The 19,661-nt window shown below is 39.4% G+C and overlaps 1 protein-coding gene across 1 annotated transcript in view; it reads right to left on the reverse strand.

Moving 5' to 3' along the window:
- Nucleotides 1-19,661, reverse strand: part of apeh (acylaminoacyl-peptide hydrolase) — an 83,505-nt gene that overhangs the window by 22,990 nt on the left and 40,854 nt on the right. The window contains exons 8-15 of the mRNA XM_072280615.1: nt 18,649-18,740; nt 18,201-18,241; nt 16,387-16,508; nt 12,253-12,313; nt 8,492-8,589; nt 6,035-6,086; nt 5,791-5,879; nt 3,004-3,142 (exon numbers count right to left, since the gene is read on the reverse strand). Of these exons, the coding sequence (XP_072136716.1) occupies nt 3,004-3,142; nt 5,791-5,879; nt 6,035-6,086; nt 8,492-8,589; nt 12,253-12,313; nt 16,387-16,508; nt 18,201-18,241; nt 18,649-18,740 (694 nt within the window). The remainder of the gene's footprint in view (nt 1-3,003; nt 3,143-5,790; nt 5,880-6,034; nt 6,087-8,491; nt 8,590-12,252; nt 12,314-16,386; nt 16,509-18,200; nt 18,242-18,648; nt 18,741-19,661) is intronic.

Here is a 19,661-nt window from a genome sequence, read left to right on the forward strand (position 1 = left end):
TAACCTTCCTCACTGTCCACTACACCCTTAATCTTGTAAACTTGCTGATCCAGTCTATCACATTGTCATTCAGATTGTTGATATAGATGACAAACAACAACGAACCCAGCACCGATTGCTGTGGCACATCCCTGGTCACAGGCCTCCAGTCAGAAAGGCAACTATTTACAACTGTTCTCTGGATTCTTCCATGAAGCCAATGACTAATCCAATTTACAACCTCATCTTGAATACCAAGGAACTGAACCTTCTGGACCAACCTCCCATGCAGGACCTTATCAAAGGTTTTGCTGAAGACCATGCAGGCAATATCTGCTGCCTTGCCTTCATCAACTTTCCTGGTAAATTCCTCAAAAAGCTCTATAAGATTGGTTAAACATGGCTTACCAGCTACAAAGCCATGTTGACTATTCCTAATCAGTTGCTGTCTATTCAAATACGTATCTACCTGGCCCCTTAGAATACCTTCCAATAACTTTCCTTCTACTGATGTCAGGCACAGTAGACTACAAATTCCTGGCTTAATCTTAGAGCCTTTCTTAAACAACAGAAGAATATTATCTATCCTCCAATCCTCTGGCACTTCATCCGTGGCTAAGTATGTTTTAAATATCTTTGTTAAGGCCCCTGAAATTTCTGCAGTCGTCTCCCACAAGGTCCGAGGGAACACATTGTCAGGCCCTGGGAATTTATTCACCCTAATTTGCCTCAAGACAGCAAACACTTCCTCCTCTGCAATCTGTTTAGGGTCCATGACCTTGAGGCTGCATTGCCTCATATCTATACCAAGTAAATACAGATGCAAAAAAATCCAATTAAGATCTCTTCCATCTCTTTTGGCTCCATGCAGAAATTACCACTCTGATCTTCCAGAGGACCTCACCCAATCTCAATGGAAAAAGCCTACTTGCATTTGCCCTATCTATACCCCTCAAAATTTTGTATACCTCTATCAAATCACCCCTGAACTTTATGTGTTCTCGGGAATAAAACTGTAACCTATTCAACCTTTCCTTATAACTCAGCTCCTCAGTCCCAGCAACATTCTTGTAAATTTTCTCTGCATTCTTTCAATTTTATTTACATATCCTGGGAAGATTCCTCTAACAACATGGAGAGAAAACAAAGAAATGTAATCTTTTCCAACAGTGACCACATTCTGTCTATAATGAAAAAACAATAGCATTTGGCAACTTGAACATGTCCAAAGGTGCGGAGAACCAAGGTGATATCACCATGGGACTGAGACCAATTGAGATGTTGTATAAGACAGAGTGGTGAAACTGGTTATTAGCTGGTGTCGAGGAGATGCAAGTAGTAAGAGATGAATGATAACTGCCAAGAGAGAAAAGTAACAATGCCAGAATATTTAGGTGCATAACACTGCAGAAACTGGAAATCTCAAATCAAAGTGAGTACTAGAAATATTCAACAGGTCAGGCAGGTTGGGCCAGTTCAGAAGCAGAAAGGCTGGTTTTCTGAAATATAGCTGAGTGGAGTCCTGAAAACTAAAATTGTCAAATCTTCAGATGTTATCCCTCAAACTTTTACTAGGCTTCATTGAAGCAATGTAAGAGGTCAAATGGCAGAGCTCAGTGGGAACGGATAATTAAAGTGACGAGTATATGGAAGTTTAGGGTATCCCTGTGGATTTCAACAAAGCTGGCATCCAATTTGTATATGAATTTTCTAATGTAGAGGAGACTGCTCTGTGAGCATTAAATTCTGTATGCTAAATTGAAAGTGGGAGATGGTTTGCCTTTTTATTTAAGATGTTTCTCGATGATGGGAAAGAAAGATGCAAACAGATAGATTCTGAAGCTCCTGCAGTTGCATTAAAAGATGCCAAAGGAAGGGGAAGGAAGACTCAACTAGTAAGTTGTAAAGGAAATAGCCCCTTCATAAAGCTGAAAACGGAGGGAAGGTATGTCTGAATTGGTAACACAAAACCGAGCTGGACAATCTACATAATGAGAAGACTGGTAGAGTGGAAGGTAGAAGTAGAAGTATTGTAAATAGAAATAGATGCACAAGAATTCTATCAATTGTGATGATATTGGTATTGGTTTATTATTATCACATGTGCCAGGATACAGTGAAAAGCTTGTCTTGCATACTGTTCATACAGATCAAATTATTACACAGTGCATTAAGCTAGAATAAGGTAAAACAATAACAATACAAAATAAAATGTAAAACCTACCAAAAAATTGTAGTGCAGGTAAACAATAAAGAGCATGATCATAATGAGGTGGAAAGTGGGAGGGAGGTGTGGTCGGTGGTTAGTGAAAGCAAGATAGTCAAAAGAGTTATGGTGTTCTGTGACCTTGTAGTGGATATTGGTCACTCAGTCTTTCTCTATAATAGGGATAGGTTCAGTTCTCAATTATACATTTCTATTTATATCGCGAAACAAATCAGCTAAGGTTTTCATGTCTTCACCATCCTCTTTTATCCAGTATCACCTCAATTTGAGTTATTCTGCCATCTTTGATATCCATCCTATCATATGGAATCTTATTTTCCTTCCTCCTCCCTACTCAACTTTGACTTCAACTTGAAAGCATTTTTGAATTTCTAACTTATAACTTTCCGTGTTTGGAAGACAGAACTTGAAATGTTAACTTTGTTTCACTCTGCAAATGCTCTTTCAAATACTCAATGTCAAACAATTTTTTGTCTTATTTCTGGTTTCCAAAATCAACATGTTTTCTTATTAAATTCTCTAATCCAGGTTCAAACTTACTGGAATCAATTTAAAAATAGATCAGAATTGTTATCATTTGAATGATTCTGCAACTCAATGTATAACTCTACATGTTTTAATTAGGTCATCTAGTGCAACTGCAACTCAAAAGCATAGAGGGAAAATGATTAACCAAAAAAAAAGCAGTCAACAAGAAACATAAAATTAAAACATAAAAAGTATTCAATAACGAAATTGGGAAAAAAAAGTATTGGAACACAGAGCTCCATACAGTTACTTTTTGTCTTCCTACTTACGGAATTTAGGATTCTCTTGTTCAACTGGAGGAGTAAATGTCAGAATTTTCCAATCTATGCCTGGCAATGGTTCAGCTTCATCAAGCGCCACCCAAGTAACACTTTGTTCTTTGCCTGCAGCAGGCAGAAAACCCACTTTCTACAGGAACGAAAACAGCATTTTGTGAATAACAAGGCTCCACATTGATTCAATTAAAAAAAAACAGTATCCCTCAAAGTTGTACAATTAATAAAGAAATAATTATCTCTGATGATTCAGAATGACAAAGTTGGAGAATTGGGAGAGGAGTTAAGGATGGGAAGATTACCATTAGTTATACAAGAATTTCTGAAGAAATATCTGCCATTCTGCAATATTGACTACACAATAATACTTAAGAGCATTATATAAAAGATCATGACTATAAATGTCCTTGCTTGAATAAATGCAATATATAACTTAGCTACAGGGATAGGAATAAGTTGGGTTCCTTTTCTCTTAAAAAGGCAAGAGAAATTTAAAGAAAATTTACTAAACATTAAAGCAAAGGCACGGAGAGTGTTAACAAATTTGAAGAATTAGAATATTAAAGGCCATCAATCAATTGATAAATTAATTAAGTCCAAATAGTTACCAAGATATCAATATAAAATGTTACTTGGTATGGAAATGCAGAGTTTGCTGTCCTAGGGAATAGTTGAAGTGAACAGTGTAGATACATTAAATAGGAAGCTAGAAAAGCACATGGGACAGGAAATGCAGGATTAAGCTGAGAGTGAGACCAACATCATCCCCTTGGTAACCAGAAATGTCACAGGAAGGGAGAACAGTTGTCGCTAACTGAATAAATTAAAGGTCGCATTGGATTAAAAAAGAACTCACAACATTACCAAAAATGGTCATCCTGATGAATGGTGGAGTTTATAGAATAATGCAAAGATGAAAAAGAAATTGATGAAATTGATATAGAATATACTAGCAAGAAATATAAAAAGTGCATAGAAGTTACTAGAAATATGTAAAAAGATAGATTCGCACAGGCAGAGAGAGGATAAACTAGAATGGTGAATAAGGAATTAGCAGAAGTGTTAGGCATATATTTATTCTCTGTTACAAAAATACACGAAGAACAATCAAGAAATTGCCAGGATCCAGGGATCTAACAAAGAACATAATTACCAGAAGAATTAAGGGAATTATAAGGTGATAAATTTCACAGAACTTAAGTTCTACATCCAAGAGTTTTAAGAGTGATGGCTGTGCATTCATTAATTTGCTATTTTCAGAATTCTCCATAATTCCAGATTAGCTATCATACATTGTGAATAAATGCATAGCTGCTACTTAAGGAAAGGAGAGAGAGAGAAAAAATGGATTCTAACAGACCAGACTGACATCAGTAAGCTGGACTTAACAACAGAGCACTTGGAAAATCATTAATATGAAAAGGCACAGTCAACATGATTTTACAATATTGTTTGAAAGGATCAACTTGAGTTTAGCTATGGTATAACAGTAAGAGTAATTAGGCTGAAAACAGTGGATACTTTACAGAAGACAGGTTGTTACACCCTGAGTTACGGCTCAAGCAACTGGCAGTCAAATAATAAATGAGGGATTAAGAACCTTTAACAGACAGAAAGAGTGAGAATGAGAGTGATTATGTTTTAGGAAAAATGTTCATGTCACTGTACACGTATTACAAAATTAACATAGAAAAACTTAGTAAGGCAAATATTATTTTCTTATTGTGATTGGATTACATTCTGAGTAATACAGTCTTGCTGCAAATATGCATACCCCTGGTGAATCTTTGCCTGATTTACTATATAGATCTTTAGTTTCCTTAGCTAAATTAAGATGTATCTACTTTAAAAGGGACTGCAGATGAGATTCTTGGGATAAGAGATTAAGACATTAAATATCTTTCCTTTTCTAGAGTATACAATGAGATATAATTTCATTGAAAGAACTTTATAGGGTTATAGAACTTTGCAAACTAAAGCTTCCATTGTCAGAGTAAATGATCAGTCATTTAGGAATACAGAGAAATATTTTTCAAGCACATTTCAAATTCTCATCTTATAGGATTTTAGGTTCACATTTGTTATTTAAAAAAATATTAAATAGATTACGGACACATCAGTATCAAGGGATACAGGAATAATGGGTGGGTGTCCGGAAGAAAACTAGTTGATTCAGAAATTCAGACATAATGTTACTGAATGGCAGAGGAGGCTTCAGAGTTCATATAACTTAAATTAACTTTTATTCATGAATCAAAGAAGAGTTTCAAGTAGAGCATTAACATGGTTCATGGTTAGGAACAAACTGTCAATTTTTAGTCTTGCATCTTTAAAAAAAGTTACAATCATTCCACTCAGCATATATCTGGATGAACGAAATAACCTAATATAATGGCAGACATGGCTACACTTCCAATAGTAATATCAACTTTGAATAAGATCATTTTAAATAATTGTACAGTGTGAAATATTAACTCAACTGCAAAAGAAGAAACCACTTCAACAGTATGATGTGATATTTAATCACAAGGTAAGATTGTTGCTTTACTTATTCTCTAACATACATTATTCTCTATAACATTTTAGAACAAGAGATGAAGAATGAAGCATCAAAAATCAAAAAGATTAAATTTTGAGAGCTTCAGAATTACAGAAGCGTTCACGTCATTTTCCATATCTCTATAAACTATCCCCAACACACAAACAAGATAAAGTAATGAGTTATCATTTACATTAGGTTATGAAGGTTCAAAGCAAGCTCTGCAAGAAAAACCCTCTTACCAAACTGGGTGGACAGTTAGGGGATGAGCATGTGACCACCATCCGATCCTGGTGAACTGTCAACAGCGTCCAGCTTCCACTGTCTGAACCTGCAATATAAAATACAGAAAATGTGACAAACCTTCCCACTCACATGCAGGTTGATGAAGAGAAAACCTAGCAATTAAGCTTCAGCCAAAGTACAAGTAACATGCAAAAGAAATTTGAAGATAGATGACATAATGCTGCAAACACAGAAACTTACCACCAGTAAGTGATGTCACATTTCTTGTTGTAATATTTATCACGAGGAGTTCCTGAGAAAGATTCAAAATATTAGGATGTAGATGGATTGCAAAATAGGGCTTTAATCATTCTACTTCAAGTTTAAAACTATTCATTATGGCAAAAGTTTAAACACTAATGATGATCATTTTTGAAAATTAGCAAGTAGGGACTGAGGAAGTTGTGGCTTTCTTCATATGGCTGTAATAAGTAGGGGTATGGAAAAGGTAACTGAAGTGGACTGGATTCAAAGATACAAAGAGCAATTCTCTGTAAATATGACTGGAAAGTGGTTAAGATAGAAATGACCCTGAAGGCAGAGCTTAGGAGAGTTAAAGGCTCCTAACGGCAACTCCTTTGCTTGCATCATCGGAAACAGCTCTATTTCCATCTTTAATATCTCTATTTTTCCCTTTCAGGGTTCTTTTGAAGTCCCTGACCTGGAGTTACACACTGACTATGGTTCTTTGCGGGAATGGGACCCGCTCTTGGGGTTCCATAACTGGCACGCTAAAGGCTCAGCCCAAGAGTCCGGCTTGACTTTGGAAGCCTAGGATCTCGGGGCTCTGGAGACAGGCAGATTGAGGGTCGATGTCACAACAAGAGACCCGTGTGTCGCTGGGGGAGTCTGGATATCTGCTGCGTGCCTGGAGACCCGGGACCTTTGTGATCTTCAGTCACAGAGCTTGAAAAAGGTGACGTAACGGACTTTCAACACTATAAACCAGCAAATTGTTTGTTATGTCTCCCCGCTCGCTGGGAAAATGGAGGCACCGCTTTCTCCCTGCGGAGAGAACCTGCGGTATGTCGAATACCGGGTGAAACGCGCAGTCTTTGGGGTAACTGTAAGTCTGCGTCTTTGCTATTGCTTTTCTCATGCTTGAGTGCTCGGTGGTGGTGCTGATGCTTCTTTTTTGCCAGTGTGGGGAGGGGGGATTGTTGCTCACTGTCGCTTACATGCGGGAGAGGAGAAATGGAGAGGACTTTAGGGTTCTAACATTTAATTGTCGTTCATTGGCACTCCTCTGTTTCTGTGGATGGTTGTGAAGAAAAAGCATTTCAGGATGTATATTGGATACATTTCCCTGACATTAAATTGTACCTTTGAATCCTTGAACCTCTGAAACAGGATGGCTTTTAAAGTGAAAGATGGAAAATAGACATTTTCTCTTTAAATTCTTGGAATTTATTTCAGCAGGTAATGCAAGAATCTGCTCTCAGCAATTCAAAAGCAAGCCATTAACTTAAATATATTTTTAAAAAAACTCATCTGAAGTAGCTAGTCACCCCCATCGAGGTCAAGACTGCTTACAAAATTCTGCTTGTAACGGAATTCTGCTTCGTTGTATTCAGTGCCAATCTAAACAGTCAACCACCATCACCAGACTATGTATATTTTTTAATAGAGCACTTCACCTTTTTCTATAAATCTGGACCTCTGGATTGCTAGCTGATAAAAGTTTGATAGAATTATGCTATTGTGTAAACGTAGAGGCCTTGAGAACCCTCAATGAGTTCAACATGAAATTGCTCAAATGCACCTAACGGCAAATCGGTCAATGCCATATAATGATGAAGGGGCCATCACTTGACTGCAATATACCCACAGGATGTAAAAGGATAGGTGATACAAGTATCCTTAAAAGCATTGCAGTGATTCCCGCTACCATCATTCAACACAAAGATACTTACACAAAGCAAAAAGACCTGCAGTCATGAATGCTTCTAATGACCACAGAACATAAAGATCATAGCAGAAAATTTGTGTATAGAAAACAACAAATTGACAATGAACAGATCATCTCTTTATAGATTGAGGGATAAATATTAGTTGGGACACCAGGAGAAAATTGAATGCTCTTCAATGAAATAATCTTGTACAATTTTTTACACCCACACTAAAGTGAAACTGTGGCATCATTCAAAACATCAAACCTCAGAGTGCCTTTGGTTTTCTTGCTGCAGTGAAAACTAAGGTTTGTGTTGTCGATTATCGGGAATGGAAGTTGAACCTACAACTTCCTTGCTCACTGGTAATGACAATCATCACTGAGGCAACTTTACAAGTTATTAATAAACAAATGAAAAGTCTCCAAGCCTTCGGAACTGTTCAAACTCCGAAAGACTTCTATTTAAATTTCATAATGTATCAGTAAAGCAGAAGTTGTGGATATTAAGAAAATAGTTGTTTTGGTAATCAGAAAGCAAAATAATAGCACTGAAGGGTCCCTTGTCTCTTGGTAATTAACTTAGAGCACGATTTCTGTCTTCTTAACTGATCGGGGAATGGCAGAAAATAGAACTGCAAGTATATGAAGATACATTTGAAAACCAACTAGCTCATATCATTCATTAGAATTTCAATATAAACATGTTTCTTGGATTTAATTTATTTCAAAGCAATACCATTGATACTCTGCAACATTTGACAAATTACCTTTCTGCTTCTTTGCGGTGTATCAATGAGAACCCGCTGACTGTCCATAGCCCAACAATTCTGTGCCAGCGCTGAAGAGTAGATGCCAGTAAAACCATCTGAAAAATATTGTACACCCAGAAATGGCCATTATTCATTACAAATTTTCTGTATTATTTTCATCATACAGTGGATTTTGGTTAATTGAGCCTAAATTAAGTGGCTGCCTCAATCAGCTGAAGTTTCATGGAAATGGTTAAAAAGGTATAAAATAGACAAACTGCCCTTTAATTGAGTAACGAATAATGCATGCAAATAAAATACAGAACAAATTAGAATAGTACCAAAGCTACTACAGTACTATTAAACTATGTATTAGTTCCTAACAGTTATCGACGAATGAATTCGAGTGTACATTGCTGCATATGGGGTGTTCAAGGAGCGGTAGTATCTCTGGTGAAGTGAGTTGTTATGTCCATTCTGAGGCAGCTCACTCACCTTTGGTCCCCAATGGACACTTAACTCTCACCTGTGACTCTTAAGTAGCTGTTGGCATGTCAGAACAGCGACGTCCCAGTACACTACTTCAACAGGTGGGCTAAACCAGGTGAGGGTAGCTGGCATGCCTTATAACATAGTGAAATGAAATATGAACATGCCTGTCCTGGAATGTGAAGTCAGTTCCTGTGGACTAGGTGGATGAGATCAACAATGAGATGTAATGGCAGGAAGGCGGACCTGCACTGCTTCATGGAGAGTGAAGGGCATGACAAGGCACAGAAAAAGTTATGGTTATCCATTATGACCAAGAACGGTTTCAGTTTGTGAAGACTATTTGCACCACTGGACCTGGTCTTCTGAGGTGGAGAGTGGAACTGCCCCAGTGCAACATCTTTTCCACTTCAAAAACTCTTCCACATAGGTTTCACTCTCATGTTCTTTTGATTGAGTGTAAATGAACAAAATTAGCTCAGACACTTAGTGCAGATAATGGACTGCCTTCATACAATGCTTTCGATGAATGCATCTTCCAATTCTTCCTTTTCATTGTAACATTTGAGATGATTATCAATACCTTCAAGTTCTTCGTAGCTCTTAACTTGTTGAAGTATTGAAATTGTTTCAATTTCACTCCAGGCTGTTTCTGACAGCTCCAAGCTTAAACCACAATGAGCACAACAATTTTAAATTATCTTACTGCTTATTTCTCGCCAACTATCAGTGATAAAAATCTCTGTGTTTCAAATACAAACACATGCAACTGACGCTGTTTATAAACTGTTCTCTCTAAGCACAGTGTAGTGTCTAACAGCCATGCAAGTTCATGTGACTGACATTAGTTAGAAACCATTCAGCAACAGTCACCTTTTCCAATTAAGCAGCATAGTGTCCCAAGTAAACAGAGTATCTTGGCTATTTTCTCAATTAGTTTTGGCTCTTCAAGAGTTGTCCCAAATAAGTGGCTGTCCCAATTAACTGACACTAATTAACTGGAATCCACTGTATAAAATTTTGAATACTGTGATGTAAAAACCAGAATTAATCCCTGAACAATGTTATAATCCAATTTTTGAAAGACACTATTACACAAAAGTCATTTAGAAGAATTAAACTAGAGATAGATTTTTCCTGATTCATATTTCCCACATCTATTTTTATTAAGAGCTGTGCAGATAGACTGATTCATATATTAAACACCTCCAATGAAAATCTACAGTCATCCTAGGAGGAAACAACTCTGGATTATGAGTTACGGAATGACAGCAAAAAAAAGAGGAAAAAATTGTACAATTTTCTTCTCAAGATGACTAAAATGGGATCAATACCAGTATATACACAAGACGAATAGATAAATGGTTGAAGAATGCCATCCAGTATAACCATGATGTACAGAGATCAGAAGGCCTGATACCCAATTCTTGGAGTGTTAATCTTACAGATGACAACTGCTAGCTTCAGTTGTCCTGATTGGGAAGCAAATTAAACTAATCATTAATCCCTCTTCTCACTGTAAGGAAACAGATAGTCCAACATATGTTAACACGAGGAAATCTGCAGATGCTGGAATTTCAAGCCACACACATAAAAGTTGCTGGTGAATGCAGCAGGTCAGGCAGCATCTCTAGGAAGAGGTGCAGTCGACGTTTTGGGCCGAGACCCTTCGTCAGGACTAACTGAAAGAAAAGCAAGTAAGAGATTTGGAAGTGGGAGGGGGAGGGGGAGATCCGAAATGATAGGAGAAGACAAGACGGGGAGGGATGGAGCCAAGAGCTGGACAGTTGATTGGCAAAAGGGATATGAGAGGATCATGAGACAGGAGGCCTAGGGAGAAGAAAAGTGGAGGGGGGGAAGCCCAGAGGATGGGCAAGGGGTATAGTGAGAGGGACAGAGGGAGAAAAAGGAGAGAGGGAAAAAGAATGTCTGTATATAAATAAATAAATAACGGATGGGGTAGGAGGGGGAGGTGGGGCATTAGCGAATAAATAAATATAGATGCTCTCAAATGCATCTCCCCCAGTTCACGCACACCCGCTCTCACTCCATCCTCCCGCCACCCCACTAGGAATAGGGTTCTCCTTGTCCTCACCTACCACCCCACCAGCCTCCGGGTCCAACATATTATTCTCCGTAACTTCTGCCACCTCCAACGGGATCCCACCACCAAGCATGTCTTCCCCCCCGCCCTTCTGCTTTCCGCAGGGATCGCCCCCTACGTGAAATTCCCTTGTCCATTCGTCCCCCCCCATCCCTCCCCACCGATCTCCCTTCTGGTGCTTATCCTTGTAAGCGGAACAAGTGCTACACATGCCCTTAACACTTCCTCCCTCACTATCATTCAGGGCCCCAGATAGTCCTTCCAGGTGAGGCAACACTTCACCTGTGAGTTGGCTGGGGTGATATACTGCGTCCGGTGCTCCCAATGCGGCCTTCAATATATTGGCGAGACCCGACGCAGACTGGGAGATCATTTCGTTGAACACCTACGCTCTGTCCACCAAAGAAAGTAGGATCTCCCAGTGGCACACATTTTAATTCCACGTCCCATTCCCATTCTGACATGTCTATCCACGGCCTCCCCTACTGTAAAGATGAAGCCACACTCAGGTTGGAGGAACAACACCTTATATCCCATCTGGGTAGCCTCCAACCCGATGGCATGAACATACTTCTCAAACTTCCGCTAATGCCCCACCTCCCCCTTGTACCCCATCCGTTATTTATTAATATACACACATTCTTTTTCTCTCTCTCCTTTTACTCCCTCTGTCCCTCTCACTATGCCCCTTACCCATCCTCTGGGCTTCCCCCTCCCCCTTTCTTTCCTCCCTGGGCCTCCTGTCCCATGATGCTCTCCCTTTTTCCAATCAACTGTCCAGGTCTTGGCTCCATCCCTCCCCCTCCTGTCTTCTCCTATCATTTCGGATCTCCCCCCTCCCCCTCCCACTTTCAAATCTCTTACTAGCTTTTCTTTCAGTTAGTCCTGACAAAGGGTCTCGGCCCGAAACGTCAACTGTACCTCTTCCTGGAGATGCTGCCTGACCTGCTGCATTCACCAGCAACCTTTATATGTGTTGTCTGACATATGTTGTCTGTTTTTACAATTTTAACTTATACATGGAACCATGTTCCAAGAAAAATAGCAACTAGAGAAGAGAGTATATCAAGAAAGGACAAGACAATTTGGAAACATAAATGTGACTGCAATAAACAAAATCTAATTGCACTGAAGAATTGAAACTTCAAAACAAATGATTGAATCAATATGCTAAAACCTCAATTACCTTCGTCTGGCCGATTCACAATATCCACCACAGTGGAGGTAATTTTTGTGTACCAGTCATACTGAAAAAGAACAGTACTTTGGTTACAATTGTGGTCTTATAGTATTAAAAAAAAGACAAAGTCCCTTCTAATTCTCTGTTAACTGCCAACTGATGCCACAAAATTTGAGTCAGTTTGTGCTGATGGGAATATCATCTCTCTTGTGTTTACTGTTCTCAATATGGGAGATTCAGTGTCACTAGAAAGTGCCATTTTAACCTGGCCCTCTTGCCTTTATTAGAGGTCTGTGTTTTCTCTTTGTGTTGCACTCAGCCTAACAGGAATTCATTCTAGGGTTAATCTTGGATGAACCAGACTAGATAGGGGTTAGATGGGGCTTTGTATTATTCGTTTTACTTTATATTGGGCAAGGAAACGCAGATGGGGATGAAGTGTTGTCTCACCTGGAAGGATTGTTTGGGATCCTGAATGAAGATGAGAGCAGAGATGAATGGGCACACTTCACCTGCAAATCTGTTTGGCCATCTAGAGTATCCAGTGCTCCTGATGTGGCCTCCTTTACAATGGTGAGACTCAACACAGATTGGGGGGACCACTTTGTGGAGCACCCTGCTCCATCCACAAAAAGCAGGATTTCCCTGTGGCCAGCATTTTAATTCCTATCCCCATCCCTTTCTGACATGTTGGTCCATGGTCTCCTTTTCTGCTACAATGAGGCCACTCTCAGGTTGGAGGAGCAACACTTTATAGCTTCCAACCTGATGGCACGAACATCAATTTCTGCAACTTCTGGTAATTTTGTTTCCCCTCCCACTTACCTCTTCTTCAATTCCCCACTCTGGCCTCTTACCTCTTCTCTTCACCTACCTATCACCTACCCCTGGTGCCCTTCTTCCTTCTCTTTCTCCCATGGTCTACTCTCCTCTCTCATCAGATTCCTTCTTCTCCAGCCCTTTACCTTTCTCATCTATCATTTCCCAGGTTCTTACTTCATCACCCCTCCCCTACCCACCTGACTTCACCTATCACCTTCCAGTTTGTCCTTCTTCCCCTCACTGAAAAAGCCTATGATATGATGTGGAAGGAAGGATTATTAATTAAACTGCACAAGATGGGGGTTGGTGGGAGAGTTTTTAATTGGATTAAAGATTTTTTGTTTGGTAGAAAAATTCAAGTTCGGATTGGATCAGAATTATCAAAACAGTACATAGTGGAAAATGGCACACCTCAAGGTAGTGTGATTAGCCCGTTACTTTTCATCATTATGATCAATGATGTCTTCACAAAGGTACCAGTGGATATAGGTAGGTCACTGTTTGCGGATGATGGGGCCTTGTGGAAAAGAGGCAGGAACATGGACCATATAAGCAGGAAACTACAAGAAGCAATTGAAGTGGTGGAGTGGGGTTATGATTGGGGATGTAGATTTTCAGTAGATAAAACTCCAACTGTATTTTGTACCAGGAAAAGGGTTGAGGTAGGGAAGAAGTTAAGAATGTACGGGGTTGAATTAGAAAGGGTTGCATCATTTAAATTTCTGGGAGTTATATTTGATTCACGATTAACATGGGCAGACCATATCAGGAAAGTTGAGGAAAAATGTAAAAAAGTAATAAATGTGATGAGATGTTTGACTGGTAGGGAATGGGGAGCAAGTTGTTCAGCTTTGAAGAGAATGTATGTGGCTTTAGTGAGATCTGTATTGGATTATGGAAATATAGTATATGGATCAGCAGCTAGGTCTCTTATAAGGAAACTGGATGTGATTCAGGCTCAGGCCTTGAGAGTGTGCAGTGGGGCTTTTAAAACGTCACCAGTGTCAGCACTACAGGTAGAAATGGGAATAATGCCTTTGGAACTAAGAAGGATGCAACTGATGGCAAACTACTGGGCTAACTTGCAGGAGCACAATGATTCTCACTCTACTAAAGGAGTGTTGCAGGAGTGCTGGGAAAATGGGAGGTTTCAGAGGGATACCTTTAGTCGGGTAGGGAATGATATTGCGAAAGAATGTGGAGTATTTGATCTGAGGATAAGTCCTTCAGTAGTTTATCCGGTTGTAGCTCCATGGAAGCTTGTATGGGCTGACATAGACTGGCATTTGTTAGAGGTAAAAAGGAAAGAAAGATATAAAACAGATTTGGTAAATGCATTTAATTGTCATGTGATGGAAAAGTATAGTGATTATACTCACATTTATACGGATGGTGCGAAGGAACCTGAAACAGGAGTGACAGGGTTTGGGATGGTAATACCAGCAAAAGAAATTGGAATCAGCAGAAGAACATCTAATAAGTTAGGGGTGTTTACAGTGGAGATGCTGGCAGTGTTGGTTGCGTTGCAATGGGTGCAGAAAGCCAGACAAGCCAAAGCATTGATATGCTCAGATTCATCCTCAGTTCTAGCAAGTTTAAGGTCTTTTCACACAAACAGTCGGCAAGATGTACTTTATGAAGTCCTTCAGTTAGTTACAAGAATTGCAAATCAGGGAGGTCAGGTAAAATTTCTATGGGTTCCAGCACATGTAGGGGTGAAGGGGAATGAGAGGGTGGATGAGTTGGCGAAGAGGGTGTTAAAGAAAGAAAATGTGGAAATGCACATTAGTATCAGTAAAGCAGAGGTTAAGTGTGTAATCTGGGAAAAAGTCAACCGAATGTGGCAAGAAAGATGGGACAGGGAGGGGAAAGAGAGGCATTTATATCAAATACAAAAGAGTGTTGCAGTTACTAGGGTAGGTAATGGAAACAGAAGAGAGGAAATTGTGTGGACTAGGTTAAGGCTGGGGCATTGTGCAACAAACAAAACATTGAAAATGATAGGGAAACACCAGATAGGATTTTGTGAGGAATGTCAGGAAAAGGAGTCAGTAGAACATGTAGTTTTGTGTTGCAGGAAGTATGGGATACAGAGAGAGATGATGAGAAATAAATTAAGGGAGTTGGGGATGCAGGAATTCACATTAAAAGGGTTGCTGGGCATGGGTGAAAGAGCACAAGTCCGGGTATTTTTAGCGTTTTTAAGGGGTACAGGGGTTTTTTACAGAATATGACGAATAAACAGGAATAGGATACTAGGATGGTCAAAGATGGGAGGGTGAAGTGTAGGTTTGTATATATATATGTGTGTGTGTGTGTGTGTATACGCGTGCGCGATTGGGTGAAGGGATTTAGAATGTATGTCTAGTGCACATTCTGGAGCAGAGGGTGGCGGTAATGCACCATTAAGCTGGATGCCAACCGCCGTAAAACAAGATACAGATAGACTGATTCCTTTCCAGTGTTGATGAAAGGTCTTGGCCTGAAACATCAGATGTTTATTAATTTCCGTAGACGCTACCTGCTCAGCTGAGTTCCTCCAGCATTCTGTGTGTGTTGCTAAGTTGCTAAGAGCCGTTAAGGTTCTCTAACAGGCTAAACAACACAACTGGCATATCATTAACATCTCCCCATTGATTACTCCACACTTCCAAACTTTCATGACCCTGTAAAACTTTGTTAGCCAGCAATAAAGCTACAAAAAGAATAAATCTGTGGCACAAAAGTTTATTAAAATGGTTAAGTAAATAATCTGTCTTCTGAGAGCTGCATGGCCATTAACCCTCAATTAAAACTTTAAATGGTCATGTATGAAAAGGGCAATGTTCAATTATTAGAATTGTGTTTTAATCTAATGGATCTGTCTGCAGGCAACGTCTAGATTGATTACACATGTAGTCTTTCAGCCTTTTATCCCCAAGCTCGATTTTACGAAATGATACTGAAAATCGATTAGTGGTACAAAAAGCTTTGAGTAAGAGAAAATATGTTCCTCACAGAATAGTCAAAAAACACTTACTATTCACCAGATATTAAATTTTACAAATTCATATTTGATTAAAAAAGATCCAAATATGGAAACACCACAGAAACTTACAAAGGAAACTAATAAACATCAGCATCCAACTACAAATAGCTCTTGGGATTTCCCTATCTGCTATCTCGGCATTCTTTTCATATTCCATATAATTACATGCTAAGATATAATTTAGCAAGAAATGCTCTTGCCACTTGTAGAAATAACCCATCCCTGAGGCTGAATGATCTTTTATTTGGAATTTTTTTTTGTTGTAACCTATTTTTCATTTAGATACTAACCATGCAAAGTCTGCTACACTGGTGGTGGGGACCCCCTGCATCACTTTCAAAGTAGACAATTCGACATTTGTCAGGACTAAGTCGTGGAGACCAAACAGAGTTTGTTTGAGATGAAAGTTGCTCTGGGGAAAAAAGAAACAGAGTGAAAACTTGAACATAAACAACATTTGGATTTCAAAAAGAATCAGATTAGATTTTCTGAGACATGGCTTGCAAGATGAGAGTATGCATGGTTGCAGCGGCCTCTCCAGGTCCGACCAAGGTTGCATGTTTAGCACACAGCTTACACTCATGACTGTTTGGCTAAGTACAACTCAAATGATATTATAAATTTGCAGATGAGAACTGGTAAATTTCTGATAGCAATGAGCAGGTGTACAAGCAGTAATCAGCGGCTAAGTCATATTGTAACAACTTTACACTAAATTGTAACAAGACCAGGTAACTGATTGTGGATTTCAGGAAGGGAAAGTTGGTAGAAAATCCACTAATCCTCATTGAGGGAGTAGTGGTGGAAAGGGTGAACAGCTTTAACCTCTATGCCTCAACATCTTAAAAGGATCTATCCTAGCCCCATCATATTGATGCAATCAAAAGAAGGCATGCCAGTAACTCTACTTCACTGAGAGCATGAGGAGATTTGGTACAGTATGTTACCAAAGACTTGAAAGTTTCTATAGATATACAATGATGAGCATTTTTGCATGTAGACATCTTAAGCCATGAATACATGTGACTTATGGTCCAACTTTAGAATGCATTAAGAGTATCCACAAGATGCTGATTATCCTGTTTGTTTATAGCCTTCAAAATATCTATTTGCTACACAGCTGAATGTTTACAGCATTACTTCCATGACATTGTATTTTATGAAATTTCTATCCAAAATAGTATAAGAGTTTGTTACCATTTTCTAGGAAACCAGTGCAATATCCATCATCAGTCTTTGATCAGCATTTGAAATGACTGGGGAATATGGCTCTGATATAGCTAAACTGATAATTAGTTAAACTAAACAGATTACTAGAGTCAAAGTTAAAACAGGACAGAAACAGGCTTTCATCCAAACTTGTCTATGTCAACTAAGATGCCCCATCTAAGCTAGTCCTATTTGCTAGCCCATAATGTTCCATGCATGTACCTGTCAATTGTCTTTTAAAAGTTGTCATTCTACCTGCCTCAAACAGTTCCTTTGGAAGCTCATTTCACATACTCCACCCTTTGTGTAAAGGAAAAGTTGCCCCTCAAGTTCCTATTAAATTTTACAACTGTCATCTTAACCATACGCCCTCTCGTTCTTGATTCCACAGGCAAAAAAACTGAATCTATTCACCTTATTTATGTCCTCATGATTTTATACACCTCTATAAGATCATTCTATTGTCCCTATAAAACACAAATTTCCTTTTTTTCAATATATTCCATCATCACAACTTTAGTTGCCAGATTAGATTGCATGGGCCCATCCCATCATAAACTAATAGAACACAATTATGGTTTCATTAATTTATACTTGTGGTACATTTTGTCAAAATATTGAAGATTTTGCTTGGCTAGTATTTCTTCAGTCTGAAATGCTGCACTTACTAAAGCCACAGTAAACAGAGTTTCACCTTATTGATGAAAGTACAAAATTGGTATCACATCTGCTAACTATCATCCCTTAAATACAGTTCATCAGATTATGCCATGCAAGTTAAGTGTATTAGAAGCAAAATTCACGTCCAAGTGTTCAATACATCTCTCTGGAATCAGAGCAGTTAAACAGCATGAAGATGGCAATAAAAATAGTTCACATAACAACATTCACTTACCACAGTTGCCACCAGTCAGATCTACATAGTACAGTCCAGACCTAAAATATCAATCAAAAGAATAACTTAAACCAAAAATGCCAAAGGCTCCTGGAATGCCTAACAAAAATGATCATTTTAGTAGTGCTCTCAGTCATCGTCAGTGCCGTCCAAATAGCCAAATCTTAAATCATAAAACTGTGGACAATGATGATATTTGGCTGGAGGGCACTTTTCTACAGGAGATCTCTTGAGAACAAATCAGAAGCAGGAAACCTGATTTATCTTCATTTTCTAAGTTCAGTTTTAGCAGACCAACTGACATCCTGGTGTAAACAGCAAGCTCAACAAATGCCAGGAAAATAGGTGGATATTATCTGTTCTAAGCAGCTTACTAGCATTCTAGGTGATATCTCTGCAAGTAGACAACTCAATTACTTTGCATATTTTGCAGTTAAAAATGTCTTACTTTCTATTAGTGCAGTACATGCGACCCAAACGTTGAGGTTCATGATCCCATCCAACAAATATGATGCCAGTGTCACTGGGAGCCCAAAAAGCCTGAAATACAAACACAGGTTGAGGGGGGGAAGATAAAAGCTGCATATTATAAAATAGCAACACATATCAAAGTTGCTGGTGAACACAGCAGGCCAGGCAGCATCTCTAGGAAGAGGTACAGTTGACGTTTCGGGCCGAGACCCTTGGGAGGAGGAGGGGGAGATCCAAAATGATAGGTCAAACAGGAGGGGGAGGGATAGAGCCAAGAGCTGGACAGGTGATTGGCAAAAGGGATATGAGACGATCATGGGACAGGAGACCCAGGGAGAAGGACAAGGGGGAGGGGGGGATAACCCAGAGGATGGGCAAGGGGTATAGTCAGAGGGACAGAGGGAGAAAAAGGAGAGAGAGAAAGAATGTGTGTATATAAATAAATAAGTGATGGGGTACGAGGGGCAGGTGGGGCATTAGCGTAAGTTAGAGAAGTCAATGTTCATGCCATCTGACTGGAGGCTACCCAGACGGAATTTAAGGTGTTGTTCCTCCAACCTGAGTGTGGCTTCATCTTTACAGTAGAGGAGGCCATGGATAGACATATCAGAATGGGAATGGGATGTGGAATTAAAATGTGTGGCCACTGGGAGATCCTGCTTTTTCTGGCGGACAGCATAGGTGTTCAGCAAAACGATCTCCCAGTCTGCATTGGGTCTCGCCAATATATTGAAGGGAACATCGGACGCTGTATATCACCCCAGCCGACTCAGTCACATTGGGAGCACCGGATGCGTTTTGCTGAACACCTACGCTCTGTCCACCAGAGAAAGCAGGATCTCCCAGTGGCCACATATTTTAATTCCACATCCCATTCCCATTCTGATATGTCTATCCATGGCCTCCTCTACTGTAAAGATGAAGCCACACTCAGGTTGGAGAAACAACACCTTATATTCCGTCTGGGTAGCCTCCAACCTGATGGCATGA

The sequence above is a fragment of the Mobula birostris genome, chromosome 16 (genome assembly GCF_030028105.1).
Source record: "Mobula birostris isolate sMobBir1 chromosome 16, sMobBir1.hap1, whole genome shotgun sequence".
Taxonomy (NCBI): Eukaryota; Metazoa; Chordata; class Chondrichthyes; order Myliobatiformes; family Myliobatidae; genus Mobula; species Mobula birostris.